This window comes from Rana temporaria, chromosome 4 (assembly GCF_905171775.1).
Source record: "Rana temporaria chromosome 4, aRanTem1.1, whole genome shotgun sequence".
NCBI lineage: Eukaryota > Metazoa > Chordata > Amphibia > Anura > Ranidae > Rana > Rana temporaria.
The window spans coordinates 98428797-98447724 of NC_053492.1; the positions used below are offsets into that span (position 1 = coordinate 98428797).

At 43.0% G+C, this 18928-nt stretch overlaps 1 protein-coding gene across 1 annotated transcript in view; it reads right to left on the reverse strand.

The window, feature by feature from the left end:
* The window catches only part of TPO (thyroid peroxidase), a 239484-nt gene that overhangs the window by 107489 nt on the left and 113067 nt on the right, over window positions 1-18928 (reverse strand). The window contains exon 7 of the mRNA XM_040348668.1: window positions 10487-10745. Within this exon, the coding sequence (XP_040204602.1) occupies window positions 10487-10745 (259 nt within the window). The remainder of the gene's footprint in view (window positions 1-10486; window positions 10746-18928) is intronic.

Consider the following 18928-nt stretch of genomic DNA (forward strand, 5'->3'; position numbering starts at 1 on the left):
GCCAGAGTGAGAGCAATGGGCCAAATTCTCAAAAGAGATACGCAGGCGGAACTGCTGTTCAGCCTGCGTATCTCTGTGCCCAACTTTGGAAACGATCCTCAAAAGGATTTTTCCAAAGTTAGGCAGAAGATCTGACATCTGTAAGACACTTACACTGTCAGATCTTAGGATGCAGTACCGCATCCGCCGCTGGGGGCATTTCTCATTGAAATGCCGCTTTGCGTATGCAAATGAGGACTTAAGCAGATCCACAAAGCTTTTAAGCATTGTGGTTTCTGCGTAAGTTCCGATTTGCTTGCGCAAAACTAGGGCTGGTTTTACAATGTGGAAAGTTAGTCCACCATGTAAAATCAGACCTTTTTTTCGATCGCCGCGTTTTTTTTTTTAATTTGAATTTTTTTCCCGGCGCATATTTTTTTTTCCCGACGCAACTTTATTGTCCCGTCGCGATCCACAAAGCCCGGTGTAAATTACGTTCGCGCGCTGCCCGTCGGGAAAAATGACGTCACAAGCATGCGCAGTACGTCCGGCGCGGGAGCGTGCCTAATTTAAATGGGAATCGCCCATTTAAACTAGGAACGCCTTGCGACGGACGGAGTTAAGTTGCGCTGCCGCAATTTTCCGGGTAAGTGCTTTGAGAATCGGTACTTAAAGCGGGAGTTCACCCATTTGTAAAAAAAAAAAAATTCTCCCATAAGGTTCCTGCTCGTTCGGTCTAGGGGAATCGGCTATTTGTATTAAAATATGAGCTGTACTTACCCGTTTTCGAGCTGCATCTTCTTCCGTCGCTTCCGGGTATGGGTCTTCGGGAGCGGGCGTTCCTTCTTGATTGACAGCCTTCCTAGAGGCTTCCGACGGTCGCATCCATCGCGTCACTCGTAGCCGAAAGAAGCCGAACGTCGGTGTGGCTCTATACTGCGCCTGCGCACCGACGTTCGGCTTCTTTCGGAAAATCGTGACGCGATGGATGCGACCGTCGGAAGCCTCTCGGAAGCCTGTCAATCAAGAAGGAACGCCCATTCCCGAAGCCCATACCCGGAAGCGACGGAGAGGATGCATCTCGTAAACGGGTAAGTACTGCACATATTTTAAAATAAATAGCCGATTCCCCTAGTAAAAACGAGCAGGAATCTAAGGGGGAAAAGTGCCCTCTAAGGGTGAACCCCCGCTTTAATTTAGGAAAATTGCGGCAGTGTAACTTAACTCCCTAAAGTTACGTTAAGCAAGATTTTTGAGAATTTGGCCCAATAATTCTAGCACACGACTTCCTCTGTAACACTAAACTGATGACCTTAAGGGGACTTTGGAAGCATCACCTCTAGAATATATAGGGTCCTGAAGTTTGCCACCATTTCACGGGCACATACAAATTTAAGGTTTGACAAGCTGGGTATCTATTTACTCAGTGCACCCTCACCTTTTATATTTTACCAATAATGTGGGTAGTTTAAGTTTGTTTGCACTAAAATTAACTTTAGTTAGGTAGATTCAGGTACGAAGGCTTAAACTTGCGGCGGCGTAGGTTAGCCTGTTTAGGCTACGCCGCCGTAAGTTAGCTAGGCAAGTACATGATTCTCAATGTACTTGCCTGCTAATATACGGCGGCGTAGCCTAAAGCGGGCGGGCGTAAGGGCGCCAAATTCAAATGTGTTGGAGGGGGGCGTGTTTGATGGTAATGAGGCTTGACCTCACGTTTTTTACGTTTTTTTTTTAATGCGCATGCGCCGGGCGCCTACATTTCCCAGTGTGCATTGCGGCTAAGTACGCCGCATGGGCCTATTGATTTTGACGTGGACGTAAACGACGTAAATCCCGATTCGCGGACGACTTACGCAAACGACGTAAAAAATTTGAATCTCGCGGCGGGAACGGCGGCCATACTTTAACATTGTTATTCCACCTAATAGGTGGAATAACTTTAGGCCTGCTAATGCCTTACGGAAACGGCGTAAATTGACTGCGTCGGCCGGGCGTACGTTCGTGAATCGGCGTATCAACTAATTTACATATTCTACGCCGACCGCAATGGAAGCGCCACCAAGCGGCCATCCGAAAAATTGCAACCTAAGATAGGACGGCGCAAGCCGTCTTATCTTAGATATGTTTAAGCGTATCTCTGTTTGAGCATACGCTTAAACATAAGTCGGCATAGATTCTGAGTTAGGTCGACTTATCTACTGATAAGTCTACCTGAATCTACCTAAGTGTCTTTTACTGAAATGTTGCATTTCCTAGACCTTTGCGGTAATATCGTATGACATAAAAATTGGAACCACCACTATTTTATTCTCTAGGGAAGGGGTGCCCAACCAGTGGCCCGGGGAGCCCTCTGATGTGGCCCATGACCTCCTGCTCTGAGATGGCGGGTTGGCAAGCTCAGATTGTGGGCTCTCAACCTGCCATCCCAGAGCATCAGTGTTGTGAATGAAGCCAATGCTTCTGGTATAACACCGGCTACCAAATGCACTCTGCCTGGGACAGCAACAGCCGGCGATACCTAAATGGTAATTACTAAAATAACAGCGTATATATTGGCAAATTTGTTCTGCATTGGTTACTGGGCTGTTTAGAAACTGATCCGCAGGTGCAGCGCAGTGCACCTGAGGGTTACCTGCACTGAGCCATAGACTTCAGTTATTACCTGCAGGTTTGGTGCACTTTCAGAAAGTCTATGGCAAAGTGCATCTAACCTGCAGGAAAGCCACAGGTGCACTGTGCTACACCTGAGGTGTGGGTAAATCGCAGTGCATCAGTGTGAAAGCAACCTTAGGCCCCGTTCATGTGATCGGTCTGACCTAATCAGACCCTCCATTCACCTCTATGGAGCGGCAGATGTAAACAGACTTGTGTCCATTTACACCCGGCTACCTCCAATCTGTGAAAAAAAAAACAGAGGGGGAGCATCCCCTTCCATTTGGGCGGATCGGATGGCTCACACAGTAGAGTGGGCTGTGTCCATGTCCATGTCCATTCTGCATGTGCAGAGTGGACACGGACCTGACATCTGCTTGCTCCGCTCATTGTGGCCCACGACCGGTTACCAAGTCGCTTAAGTGGCCCCCGTGCTTCAAAAGGTTGGGCACCCCTATCTATACATTGTAGTGATTTTAAGAAGGATGTGGTTGCTGTTCAATAAATTATAGAACGGTGCTATACCTTTTGGATATTTAGCAGTTGCGCTAAAAAATGTGTACATGGGGATTGGTAGGTCTAGACATGTTGGTAGAGAATGCCTTTGCATGAAGTGGCAGATATGCAGGAAAGAGAGAGGTAAACTGATGTTGGAAGGTGACATTTTTCCAGTAGAAAATCAAATGGCTTAAAAAAGAGGAGACTAGGGGGTTTATTTACTAAAGGCAAATAGACTGTGCACTTTGCACTTACAGTGCGCAACTTCACTTTGCAATCGCTCCAGAGTTTAGTAAATGAGGTAAAGCTTAATTTTGCAAAAGGTACCCAATCATGTGAAAGTAAATAAAAGAAAACTGCATTTTTGCTTGCACATGATTGGATGATGGAAGTCAGCAGAGCTTTTGCTCTGGAGCAACTGCTCTTGCAGAGTGCAACTGCAACTTTGCCTTTAGTCAGGGGCGGACTGACAACTCATGGGGCCCCCGGGCAATAGGAGATTATGGGGCCCCCGGGCAATAGGAGATTATGGGGCCCCCAGGCAATAGATTATGGGGCCACACAGTATACACACATACAGAATACACATACATACACTAAAAAGGAACTGGAGACGCGGGGCAGCTATAATCTTGTGATTTAAAAAAAACAAAAAAAAAAACAGATTTTTACATACTGTCCCTGGTTTTACTGAGGCTGGCAACCCTAAAGGGGCCCCCTAGTGGCATGGGGCCCTCGGGCAGTGCCTTTAGTAACCAGTGACACTATGGGCCAGATTCACAAAGAGATACGACAGTGTATCTCCAGATACACCATCGTATCTCTGACTTACACTGGTCCTATCTATGCGTCTGATTCATCGAATCAGTTACGCATAGATATGGCTAAGATCCGACAGTGTTACACTGTGTTACACTGTCGGATCTTATTTTCAATTTGAAAATGGCGCCGGGGGCTTTCCCGGCGTATACTTACCCCTGCTTCTATGAGGCGCAGCCAATGTTAAGTATAGCCGTCGTTCCCGCATCGAATTTGAATTGTTTTACGTCGTTTGCGTAAGTCGTTCTCGAATACGGATGGACATCGTTTACGTAAGCGTCGAAACCACTGACGTCCTAGCGACGTCAGTGGGAGCAATGCACGCCGGTAAATTCCGCGGACGGCGCATGCTCATTTAAAACGCGCCTGATTTAAATAGTACACTCCCCCTAGCCGCGGAATTTGAATTCCGCTGGGGAATTTACGATCCGCCGCCGCAAGTTTGGAGGTAAGTGGTTTGTGAATTACCCACTTGCCTCGCAAACTTGCGGGAGCGGATCTTAAATCAGGTAGATCAAGCGGATCTAAAGATCCGCTGATCTACGTGAATCTGGCCCTATATGTCCATTTGTGCAAGTTCAAATCAGGGATATATTGAGGTAGGATATCTAAGTTAGATGCTTTAGTGCAGAAGGAACTAAAGGATATTTTTAAAAAGCTTAATTTCCACTTTAAAGAATTGTCATTATTGCCATAAAACCATCCGTAAATTTAAAACCTGTCCTAAAAATAATAATTAGAATCTAAAAGCTTGAATATAACTGCTGGGTTTGGAGAAATACCAACAGTTTTTAGTACTGATACATTGATGTTTAAAGAGAAGTATGGCTTTACTTCATACTTACCTCAGTGGATGGAGCATCAGACTGATGCTCCATCTGTCCCCCGCCGTCTCTGCACTGAGAACCGAGCCACAAACACCGCCGATGGCTCGAGTCTCATAGATCCCTGAGAGGAAAGCTGTTGACTGTCAGTCAGCAGCTTTCCTCTCCGCTTCTCCATGCTCATTGGAGCTTTGAGCCGTGGAGGGGCGGGGAGAGGTTGTCTCAGCATCTCAGACTGCCATCAATCAGGGCAGCTGGTGGATCCCGACTTGGAAGTCATGATGACGCGCTGCCCCGACTGATGGCAGTGACGTCAGCGGAGAGTGGACCTCAGACCGCTCTCCGCTGAAAACTGGTCACAGGAGTGAAAAACGAATTGCACTCATTTGACCCAGAGGTGAAGTCCAGCCTAAAAAGTTCAGGCTGGACCTCTCCTTTAAGAAACAGTGAATGGGGTTTCGGATCACTTGTTTCCCTTATATTAGATGTGTATATTGCACCTTAAATTGTGGTTTATAAGACTGAAAAACTCATTACTGCAAAATATAATGCTGGTACCCAAAGAATAGTAGCTCAGCAAGCAATCAGACATACCTCTTCAATCATATGACCACGTTTGAACTAAAATCCGATTGGCTCCTGTGGGTGGCTGCACTTTGTAGATCATCATGCTTTATGCAGCTTTTTTTTTTTTTTATTGAATTAGACTGTGTAAGTGATGCAACCCTGATTAGAAACCAATTATAATGTCATATATGTTATATATTAGGGGGCAGATCCACGTACCTGCGCGTAATCTTCCGCGGGGCGCAGCGTATCTAAGATACACTACGCCACTTATTTTTTATTTCAAATCCACAAAGAATTTGCGCCTTAAGTTACGGTGGCGTAGTGCATCTTTGGCGGCGTAAGGGCCCGGAATTCAAATGGATGTAATGGGGACGTGTTTTATGTTAATACGTCTTGACCCGGGGTATCCCAGTGGGCATGCTCGAAATTAACCCGGAAAAAAACAATGCTTGTGACGGTGACGTTATTCTACGCAAATCCCTATTCGCGAACGACTTACGCAAACGACGTAAAAATTTCAAAATTGTACGCGGGAACGACGGCCATACTTAACATTGAGTATGCCTCATAACAGCAGCTTTAACTATACGCCGGAAAAAGCTGAACGAAAACGACGTAAAAAATGCGCTGGCCGGACGTACGTTCGTGGATCGCCGTAAATAGCTAATTTACATACTCGACACAGAAATCTACGGAAACGCCACCTAGTGGCCGCCGAAATATTGCATCTAAGATCCGACGGCGTACTAAGACGTACGCCTGTCGGATCGATCCCAGATGCCGTCGTATCTTGTTTTGTGGATACAAAACAAAGATACGACGCGGGAAATTTAAAATTACGCTGGCGTATCAAGAGATACGCCGGCGTAATGCTTTTGTGGATCTGCCCCATAGTGTCTATATTTTCATTAGGGCCCTTTTAAATATAATTTTTACAAATTTTTAAAATTGGATACTACTGGATTTCTAGTGAGCGTTGAGCTCTGTAGATGGTGCTTTTAATGAATCTTTGATAAATTATACAAAAATGGCTAAACTAATATGCCTTAATTAATTCTTAGGCAACAAACAAATATAAAAAAATAATAAATACATCATATTTTTCATAGTGAATTAATGAGACTGAATTATTCATTAGTGAAACTTGGAAAACAGTTTGTCTGTACAACTAAAGAAAGTCATTTAGCCTTCAATCTTAAAATGTATAAAAAAACAACAACTAATTAAAGTACTGCAGAGTGACTATGCTGATAATAAATATCAATAATGTTTCCAATAATGATAATGATGTTTTGCTTAGCACACCAGCTCCGATAAAGATTTAGTCCTTTATTTATAATATAATGATAATTAAGACAAATTTTACTTTAAATAGATTTATTCCCTGAAAGACAAAGGGCCAGATTCTGAAAGGACTTGGACGTCGTCGTAAGTCCTAATCCGACCCGTCGTATCTATGCGCCTGATTCTTAGAATCAGTTACGCATAGATATCCATTAGATCCGACAGGCGTAAGTCTCTTATGCCGTCGGATCGTAACTGCATTTTTCCGCTGACCGATAGGGGCGTGTAAGCCGATATGTAAATATGTAATATGTAAATCAGCTAGATACGCAAATTCACGAACGCAAATTCACGAACCGACCGACGCAGTAAAGTTAAGACGTTTATGTTAGGCTTTTCCCGGTGTATAGTTGCCCCTGCTATATGAGGCATAAGTGTGGCGTACCAATGTTAAGTATGGCCATCGTTCCCGCGTCGAAATTTGAAAAAGGTACGTCGTTTGCGCAAGTCGTCCGTGAATGGGGCTGGACATCATTTACGTTCACGTCGACGTCCTTGCGGCGTACTTTGGAGCAATGCACACTGGGAAATTCCACGAACGGCGCATGCGCCGTTCGGGAAAAACGTCAATCACGTCGGGTCACAGTAGATTTACATAAAACACGCCCCACTGATCCAAATTTGAATTAGGCGGGCTTATGCCGGCCGATTTACGCTACGCCGCCGCAACTTATGGAGCAAGTGCTTTGAGAATACAGCACTTGCCCGTCTAAGTTGCGGAGGCGTAACGTAAATCAGATACGTTACGCCCGCACAAAATTGCGCGGATGTACAAGAATCTGGCCCAATGTTTAGACATAGAATCATTTTCCAATTGGACAAGGACACTTAGGGTCTGATTTATTAAAGGCTAATCCACTTTGCAAGACAAGTGCACTGCAAGGAAGTGCAGTCCATGTAGATCTGAGAGGGAAGATCTGAACTGAGGGAAGCTCTGCTGATTTCTATTATCTATTCATGTACAAACACAAATTCAGTTTTTTATGTTCCTTGTATGCCTCCCACAGATCTACAGTGACTGCACTTCCAAGTGTACTTGTAGTGAAAAGTGGATTTGCCTTTAGTAAATACCCCCCCCCCCCTTTTACACCTTAGGCTGAGCACTGAATTGCTCTGTAGCATCTAAACACATAGCGGGTTTAGAAGTGTGGCTCAATGCAGCTTATATGTATAAATATTTTAGACACTTTTTTTTTTTAATAGAGTGCGGAAGGTTTCTTGGATAGCCCCCCCCCCCCCCAATATTGTATTATAAGATTATTTTTCCCTATATGAATTAATTCACATTTAGAACCAATAAACTGCAGTTCATTCTGTTTTTGGATTATGTGTGTACTTTATACAAAACACAAATAGCAAAAAACCTTCTACTGTCAACTAAAAAGTAAATAAAACGTGCCTAAAAAAGGTGATAAATATGAACCAGTGGAAGGTCCAGTAGACAGCCATGACATTTGATGAGTTTTTGGGCTGATGTGCATGGCAAAAAAGATTTATGGGAGCTTATTTCAGATAACTCCAAAATTCAGTAATTTATTAACCATTTTATTAAGCCAACCAGGCTTTACCTTTCATCAGTTTAGGACAATGAACTTGAATCAACAGCCTTGGACTTTTATCTCATCATAAGCTGAACGAGTAAAAACATTTTGTCCAAGCAATATTTCATGACAGGTGCCCCTCTCTAGAGAGTCCCAGGTATAGGAAATAATGCTTCAGTCTTCTTGGAAGACATCGTAAGGGGCTTGCACTTGCTTATCTAATGCACCCACTGCCCCAAAAAAGCTCAGTATCTAAGAGAATAGTGGAACATGTGACACTCCCACAATTCAGAGTGAACCAGATAGAAAGTATAGGTGCCACTCAGCCTCTTTAGAGGGTCCTCATCTGATGCCAACTCCTGGAAAAGTACCTCATAAGCTGCACATCGCTGAAAGTCCTCTGTAAAGGATTATGTGGTGGTCTCCAACCCTGCCATGACCCAGCGCGTTCACTCTGCCCCCAGAGCTTAATCATAATTAAGCTCCAGTGTGGAGTGAAATTGTTAGATTTAAAATTTATTAATATTTTTATGTAATAAATGTTTCTGAATCAATGCTTAAGACATGGTAGCTTTGAGGGCAAACAAGGTCAGTTACAGGATATTACATCTGTTGTAGACTGCATCTATTCTTGAAGACATACGTCAAAGTGGGTGGAGATGTTACTTAAATATACACAAGTGGGTGTTACATTTGCGACAGAAGCTTGCCACCATCCTTGGAGCTAATCTATATATGAATTATGCTAAGTTTGGCTTTTAAACCTGTATAAGTATCCATGTGGTGAGTGTAGTGAGGTAAGAAGCCTTAGGGTCACGACCCTACAGAGAAGATGGGGGTTGGAACCCAACCTGCTAGAAGGGACTCTATCCAGCAGAGAAGATGTACCATCTATTTCCTCCTTCTGTAACTTTCTGAGATGCCACCCTGCAAATGATGTTTTACCAAGCTGTAACAATGTAAGCATAGACTGTCTGTTTGCTGTCATATCTTGTGGAAGAATAAACATTGTATAATGAAGTAAACCTATGTCTGTATTTTGGGAACCAAGAACGCCTGGAGAAGGAGAGTTTGAAATATCGCATGACACGTGTTAGTAGAAGAACACAGAGGGGACATATTCCTCTATCTATCTCTCCCTCCCCCACATTCAACAGAAATGCTTTGGGGGCATGGCCTGGTTGGAGCCCTGGCTGAGACAGTCACATACTCCTTTACAGAGCACTTGCAGCAATGTGCGGATTATGTGATACTTTTTCTCCCACAATTCAATTCAAACCTTTGTGCCTAAGTAGTCATTCATCAGGCCTGAGCGCTGTCACACTGGGGGCTAGTACTTTTTTGCCCTGTCCAAAGAACATTGAAGCTTTCATAGTGTTTTGGTGGTAAACATTCTAACAAGGAAAGTTATTTTTTAACATAGCTTGCAACAGCATCATTACTGTAGTTAGCAATGTCAGTACAGAGATGCTTTAGGCTTTTTGCTTACTGGTGTATGAGCCTAGACAATGTACATTCAGGTGTAATTCCCTGCCCAGAGAGCCTAGGTGCTGCCTACAGCTGCTCATAGACATGAATAGCTGAGCACGGCTGTGCTCGAGTACATACCAAAGCCTGTGTAAACAGGACTATAGCGTACAGCCATATTTAAAAGATTGTTCAAAATGTTCTATGTCTGTTCTATTCAAAACAATTCAAACTAGATTATTCAATTATTTTACGGTATGCTGTGTGAATAGGAAACACATAGCAAACATAGTGGGGGGTTCTCAACCTTGACCAAAAAGGTGTAAATGCACTTTAAGAGACTTTTCTTCTGAAAGGCTACTATGCATTATAACTTTATATATTAATGATGACTTTTTGTACTGCCTTAGGCTATCCATAGATGCATAACAAAACCTCCCAAACGTATGCATGATCTTGCATACAAATAATCTTTAGTAACAATTTTCTCTATCATTGAGGGAATATATATATATATAGCAATATTAAGTGTTTTTGATAATGCACTAGGTGCATGCACCTTCTACTTTTTTTTTTTTTTTTGTAGCTTGCATTTTGGATCACCCCGTCTGAGGAAGGCTGCATCTGCCAGGCATTCGGATTGGCTGTTGGTTATTTTGTACCCAACCACATAGACCCTTATAATGCTGCAAGTGACTGTTTACTTGAGGGTAAAGCAAAGCATGCATCTAGTAAAGTACCGTATGATTAACAATGACTCCTTATCATTTACTTGAATTTGCTCATTGTTACCTTCATTTATAATCCTCCAGGGCCGAAAGAAGACTTCACTCAGTAGAAGATTTGGATAAAGCGGGTGTTCGCTATACTGAGAATCCAGCCTGTGTACAATGGGGGGTATGGTTGCATGGCCAAAGCGAAAGGCTGCTGTTGAAAATACATTTGAAATGGAGGGATCTGTGTTTTCATCATATCCTTGATAGTTGCCCAAATACTGATGAAAAGCTGATGAACCAACGATTTTAGGAATATAATCTCGAATGGTGATTATCTAAAAAAAATGCACAAGCATAAAATATGTATGGTTAGGCATTTCTAGTGCATCCATTTTCCTCGCCTCTCTTGTCCTCTCCTCTCGTCTTCCTTCTCTTTCTTTCCTTTCATTGGGGCAATACATATTATGTTTTGCCTTCTAGGCAATTTGTATTTGACAACGCAAGGGAAAATAGGTCAGTTTGATAAAAATCAAATTTTTATTATGTTACCATGAGTGGACTGAAAGCTGATTTCTGACTGGTTACTGAGAGGACCTGCACAGCTCTGTACAATGTAATAAGTTTGTGACTGCCTTTACCTACTGAGGCTCAATTATAGAATTCATGCTCATCATTATCTAAGCCACTCACTCTCTTGTTCTCTGCTACCTCATCACATTTCTCCTGTTTTATCTGTAAATCTTCTCTTCATGCATTCTAATCAGCCAACCCATAGAGGATTGTTTTTTTTCCCCCAATTGCATAAAATGAAATTGTTTCCTTGCCACCAGCACGGAGAGCCTAGCTTACATACGAACATCTTGCTCCAGATTACAATAACAACATTGGTAAGCAATCTTTAATGTTTCTTGTCAAAATTCTAGATTTGTGCTGTTAGCAAGTCACTTATCAAGTCATGTGCTGTGAAAACTTGCCAAGCTTATGGTTTTTTTTTTTTTTTTTTTACTTATACGTTCTATTAGCCTGTATGACCCGGACTGCTGCACCCCCTTTCTGTCCAGCTGTTACTACTGGAAATTGAAGACAAAAAAGTGGTGTATAATAGAATCCCTGACCTTATAGTTACTGCCAAACAACCGTTGTATGACTTAACATTTCTATGTTTTCGTACTATTAGCCATCCCGACATATTTTATCTTAGGCACCGGATTTCTGCAGCAACAGCTATTGCTTTTAATCTAATACCCAGCCTGCTTATCTGGTTTTGTTCTGCAGAAGAATATCTAATGTGTGTTCCCAGGCGCAGATCGATGGAACACTGTACAGATGTTTAATCAGATTTGCACCCTTTGAAATACATTTTGAAACAGCTGAATGTCTTTGTGAGCATGCATTTCTTTTTTCTTAAAAACAATGAAAGGATATTGTTAGCATGCTTGTATAGAACAATGAAACAATTTCTATAGGAAGATAAATTAAAAATGTTATTTATCCGGCAATAGAAAAGCAATATTGCCATGCTGTTTACATTTCTTAAAGGGAAAATTTCATATATACTGTGTAATATATATATATATATATCTCAAATAAATAGGCAACAAAATGTTTCCAATTAAAACTTGCTTAGGATTCTGATTACTGTGCAAAATATGGAATTTAGGCCCATGTCACATTAGTGATCTTGTGGCTGCGGAGAATTCATCAGCCACACAATTGCTGAAATTTGCAATGAAAATACTCACCTGCTTATTATTTTTATACAGGATTTATACAGCACCAAACATTTTCACAGCGATTTACAACGTTAGGGCAGTTACAATACAATTCAATACAGGAGGAATCAGAAGGCCCTGCCTTACAATCTTGCGTTGGTTGCTTCCTTGCCGATTGGATGAGCAAGGCATTGATCTGTTGCTAATGCAAAATCAGCAAAATGTAAATCACTAGCCTTGCTTATCTAGCCCGTGAGGGAGTGACACATGCAAGCAGAGAAGTATTTCACGTAGGCTAGGTTCACACATGTCCAGTTGCCAGGGCCGGACTTACCATTGGGCTTGACTGGGCTCAAGCCCATGGGCCCCGCCCAATAGGGGGCCCCGGATGGCAACACCCTTTTTTAGGGGTCTGGACGGCTACCCCCCCTTTTTTTATTTATTTTTTCTAAAAAAATGTTTTTATATATATATATTATATAATAATAATAATAATAATAATAATAATAATAATTATTATTATTGGGCCCAGAGGTCTCCAGGGCCCCCGGATGGCAACCCCTCCATTTTTTTTTTTAAAGGGCTCAGAGGTCCCCAGGGCCCCATGTGGCAACCCCCCTTTTTTATTTTATTTTTATAAATGTTTATAAATAAATGTTTATAAATGTTTTTTTTTTTTTTTCGTTTATTTTTTTATTAAAAGGCCCAGAGGTCCCCAGGGCCCCGGATGGCAACCTTCCTTTGTTTATGTATTTTTTATAAATGTTTTTTTTTTTTAATTTATTTATTTATTTAAGGGCCCAGAGGTTTATTTTTTATTTTTATTAAAGGGTAAGGGCTGTGTAAGGGGCCCCAAAATTCCTGATGGCGGCCCTGCGCATACCTCCTAACACGCACGGATTCTGCGGGACTTTCCTGCACAGACAGCTTCTTCCCGCAGTCCCGCAAAGGGTTAATTTCCCCGCACTGCAAGAGGCGGCAGCACGGAAGCAGGAGGAACCAGAGCGGTGTGTGGAGGACTGTGGCTGCTGAAGGAAAGAAAGCTGACAGCCGGGCTAATGACAGTCTGTGGCCCCGGCTGTCGGCACAGATGAGAGGCATTTCCCCCTGCTCAACAACAGCAAACCCCCCCCAGGAGGAACCGGAGCAGTGTGTGGATGTCTGCTGAAGGGAAGAGAGCCGACACATTTCGTGCACAGGTGAGAGGCACCCCCCCCACTCAACAACTTTAATGCGCACCCCCCGCTCAACAACTTTAATGCGCCCCCCGCTAAACAAACAGCAAACCCCCCCCAGGAGGAACCGGAGCAGTGTGTGGATGTCTGCTGAAGGGAAGAGAGCCGACACATTTCGTGCACAGGTGAGAGGCACCCCCCCACTCAACAACTTTAATGCGCACCCCCCGCTCAACAACTTTAATGCGCCCCCCGCTAAACAACTTCAACTCGCCCCCCCCCGCTTAACTTTAATGCGCACCCCCCCGCTCAACAACTATGATCCCCCCTCGTTCAACATCTTCGACACCCCCCCAATTCTCGGCTCCAGGGGGCCCCTTCAACACTCAAGCCCAGGGGCCCCCACCACCCTAAGTCCTGCCCTGCCAGTTGCCGTTTGCAGTCCAGGGCAGTTTTGTTCACAGACTCAGGTGAGCTTCAGGTGCAAATTTTTACATGAATTCGCACCTAAACCAGACCCAAAAATCGCACAGGACCCTTTTCTGAATCAGATTGCGGCTGCCCCAGGCATGTGTGACCTGGCTCCACTAAAAGCCAGTCTGATTCACATGTTATGTGAATCGTAAGCGGTTATAAATGCATCAGATTCGCATATACGGTTTGTGAACCAGGAGTATGGCACCCTGAGAAGGTGTGTGCTTTGAATGAGAAATATTAGTTGGCTGAATGTGCTTTAATTGTTTTTAGCTTTTGAAATTTATGACTAAATAAAGAAGAGTGAAATGCCGTGAGTGTACTGGAGTTTTTGGGGTACCGAGGCCTGCTGCTGTGATTTCACAGAGGTCAAAAATGTGGGATTTATAAGACAATCTCTCCAATGTACACTTGCCTGAGCTTCCTCCTGAGGCACTACAGGTGAATGCCACATATTTACTTTACATCCAGGAGGTTTTTGTTTTTCCATTGGCGCTCATGTTTTGAGCCATGGAGAAAGGAAGGGGAGCCAAACGCAGACAGGTCCAGCACCAAGAACAACGCAAGTGATTGAATAAGGTTTTACCCATAGATTTTATTCCCCAAGGACATTCTTTTAAGGCTATTTTGACCTGCCCTGTAGACATTGGATCATGGCTATATCCTGCCACAAAAGCCTAGATTAGGAGACTACCAACAAACATTTGTGGGTACTTAAAAAGGATACCCTTTAACCACTTAAGGACCTCTCAACGTCGATATATGTCGGAAGAATGGCACGGCTGGGCTCTTAAAGGTGACGTACATGCCTGTGCCCAGCCGTGCCATTCTTCCGACATATATCGCGCACGTGACCCGGTCCGAAGCTCCATGACCACGGCCGTGATCGGTCACAGGAGCTGAAGAACGGGTAGAGGTGTGTGTAAACACACCTTCCCCGTTCTTCACAGTGGCAGTGGCATTGATCATCTGAAAGAAAAAAGTACTACAGCGCTACTACTTAAATAAATCACAGGAAAAAACACACAACAAAAATACCCAAATGGCAAAGCTGCATACACAGAAACAGTGTACAAAACCAATAATAAAATTCAAAAATATGAGTGTTGCGCTGATACCAACATTTGCTGTTGTAAATACAATAAGTGCCAATGATACCAAGCACACAAAATAAAACAATAAGAGGTATCAATTAATAGGTGCGAAATGAAAAAATGCAGAGTGAGTAGCCTTCCTAATATTAAAACCATATATATGTAATGATGAAAGGAAATACAAATATTTATAATAGTGTCACAACTAGTTCCAAAAAGTCCTTTGTTCAGCTACAGTTCAGTGCAATAGGTTTGGATAGGAAGGAACCAGTCCTTTACTGTGCTGAGAATGTTGTCAGTGTCTGTTATGCTGCAAACTGACTCTCTGTTCATCCAAGGGAACACAGAAAACCCAAGATCGAGACCAGCTTCAAAAGACAGCTTTAAAACTGCCGCTCAGTTTTGCGATTTCCTCATTCGGACGGGTCTCTGTCGATCGCATCACTAGGATCCTTCCCCACGCGTCGCGTCACTCGGCACGTGACTTGGTCATCCCTGATATAGGGAAAGATGATCAATGACGTCACACGTCCAGCCCCGCCCCCCTACAGTTAGAAACACATATGAGGTCACACTTAACCCCTACAGCGCCCCCTAGTGGTTAACTTCTAAATGGCAATTGTCATTTTCACAGTAATCAATGCGTTTTTATAGCACTTTTTGCTGTGAAAATGACAATGGTCCCAAAAATGTGTCTACATTTTTCTATGTGTCCGCCATAATGTCGCAGTCACAAAAAAAAGTAGTAAAAAAATAATTATTAATAAAAATGCCATAAAACTACCCCCTATTTTATAAACGCTATAAATTTTGCGCAAACCAATCATTAAATGCTTATTGCAATTTTTACCAAAAATAGGTAGAAGAATACGTATCGGCCTAAACTGAGGGAAAAAAATTATATATTTTTTGGGGATATTTATTATAGAAAAAAGTAAAAAAATATTGATTTTTTTTCAAAATTTTCGCTCTATTTTTGTTTATAGCGCAAAAAATTAAAACCGCAGAGGTGATCAAATACCACCAAAAGAAAGCTCTATTTGTAGGAAAAAAAAGGACGCCAATTTTGTTTGGGAGCCACGTCGCCCGACCGCACAATTGTCAGTTAAAGCGACGCAGTGCCAAATCGCAAAAAGGGGCAAGGTCCTTTACCTGCATATTGGTCCAGGTCTTAAGTGGTTAAGACAAGAGTTTCCTCTTGTGTATTTTTAGGCGACTTCTAATTGGACAACTGTTGGCACCAAATTGCTCAAGCTCCCGACAATAACTGACTGCTAAAGCTAAAAACCTCCACCATACTGTGCCCACTCCTTACCATACACCAGGGGTGCCAAACCTTTTGAAGAGCGAGGGCTACTTAAGCAACTTGGTAACCAGTTGTGGGCCACAATGAGCAGAGCAGGTGGATGGCAGCCCACTCTATAGAAACCACTGTACTCTTTTTTTTTTAGGGGATCGGATTGGAGGTAGGCATTTGTAAATGGACACAAGTCCATTTACATCCGACTGGGTCAGACTGAATGTGTGAAAGGGGCCTAAGGCTGCTTTCATTCTGATGCACTGATGTTTACCCGCACCACGAGTGCAGCACAGTTCACATGTGGCTTTCCTGAAAGTTAGCTGCACTTTGCCATAGACTTCTATTAAATCCTGTAGGTGTGGTGCACTTTCAGAAAGCACACCAAACTCGCAGGCAACAGAAGTCTATGGCTCAGTGCAGGTAACCCGCAGGTGCACTGTTCTGGATCAGTTTAAAAGCAGCCCAGTAACCACTGCAGAACAGATATGCCCATATTCTATTCCATCCCAGAGCAGGAGGTCGTGGGCCACATCAAAGTTCTCCACGGGCCACATGTGGCATCCGGGTCACTGGTTGGGCACACCTGCCATATACCTTCCCACAACATTACCAACCATTATACTTTATATCCCTTTGGAAAGGAATGTCCATGCAAGAAATATATTTACTACACTTTCCTGATGTTCTTCAAAGAAGGCAGTGACATCACAGCACATAGACATAGACACAGGAGTCTTCGGCATACATTGCAATACACAAAAGTGGACAAGCTGTAGCAGTGATTTGTGAAAGCCAAACAATGGACATCACTGACAAGCATCTTCCCTTACCATCTTCTTTCTCCTCTACTTGGGAGCACCTGTCTCCCTGTATACTTAATCTGTAGTATTCTGCTCTATTCAAACTGAGATTTACAGAGTGAAGCATCCTGCGCTGTCATCCAAGATTAACAAGGTACCTTCTGTAGTATATCAGTCTCTTTCTGTGTCTCACTCCATAGCCCTACCCAGATGTTTACGCTCTCAGATGTTACTCTTATGCTCCAAGGGCGATTAGTACTCACTCAGAATGCTCTGGCCTAGCCCATAAGGCTCTATGTATCCCGCTAATGACTCACTTCATGTCGTATCAGAGTCAGGAAGTTTGCAGCTGTGCCTACTGAATACTGTTTCTTTCTCCTGTTCCTTTCAGCCCTGTATAGGACTTTCCAGTAGCTGAATAAATATGTATAGCTCTGGGTTTTCTGGCTCCCATGTCCCATCAAATATAAGGTTTCACCCTGGCTGTTATATGGGCATTAGCTCCACCTATTACATCACTATAGGGAGGCTTTGTTGAAAACAGGTCCTAACACCCAATTGCATAATTCCCTACTACCACACTATTTTGGGACAGAGCCACCTAGTTGCAGACAATGTAACTGCACCTGCTTACACTATGGTTAGAACAGCCTTATCATTTTGGCCAGAGTAAGGGAGAGTTATAGGGCCTTTCAGTTTTTATTTTTTACCATCTTTGCCCCATCGAGGGAGATTTAGAATTTTCTTTTACCTTCATTTTCAGTGGTATTGGTAAACAGGAGGGGAGTTCTCCCTAACTGGGGCGCAGACAGCAATAAAAACATTGCAGGTGTTCTAATACCTCTCCAATTAACTTTTTTTTTACCTTTAGGTATATTTTAAGGGTATTATAGAATGTGTGATCCAATAGCAAAGGTTGACATAGATGTATTTGCTGGACCTAAATGTGTAGTCACCATCTGACTGTTTCTATTCCATCTTAGCTAAGTCCAGTTGTGAGAGTTGAGGACTTGATTGAAAGAACTAAGGAGGAAAGAGCTGAATGGGCATCCATACGGGGAATAAGTTCGTAAAAACTGCTTATCTATACCAAAAAACACAAAGCCTTCCTTCTTCCTTATTTCTTATTCCGGATTTCTTTTTTTATATGTTTTATATTCAAACAAAGTATTCTATCTATAAGCCTTCTTCATTATTTCCTCAAGGTTCCATAAGGTATTCCTTTTTTTTTACTGACAAAGCAATACACAGAAACTGCTCTTTGGAGAAAGGAAGAATACCTTTACAACATTGAAAAATGTATATTGAGCTTTCTGTTTACAAGAGAAGCAAGCATTCTGACATATATTTTTACATACAATGGGCCAGATTCACGTAGATCAGCGGATCTTTAGATCCGCTCGATCTACCTGATTTAAGATCCGCTCCCGCAAGTTTGTGAGGCAAGTGGGTGATTCACAAACCACTTACCTCCAAACTTGCGGCGGCGGATCGTAAATCCCCCAGCGGAATTCAAATTCCGCAGCTAGGGGGAGTGTACTATTTAAATCAGGCGCGTTAAATGAGCATGCGCCGTCCGCGGAATTTCCCGGCGTGCATTGCTCCCACTGACATCGCTAGGACGTCAGTGGTTTCGACGTGAGCGTAACTTGCGACGCGCGTGTTTCTGAATCGGCATACGCAAACGACGTAAGAAAATTTAAAAGTGACGCGGGAACGACGGCTATACTTAACATTGGCTGCGCCTCATAGAAGCAGGGGTAAGTATACGCCGGGAAAGCCGCTACGGAAACGTTGTAACAACACAGCGTCGGGTCCGCGTACGTTCGTGAATTTGCGTATCTCGCTGATTTACATATTATTCAACGTAAATCAGCGGGAACACCCCTGGCACCATTTTCAAATTGAAAATAAGATCCGACAGTGTAACACAGTGTAACACTGTCGGATCTTAGCCATATCT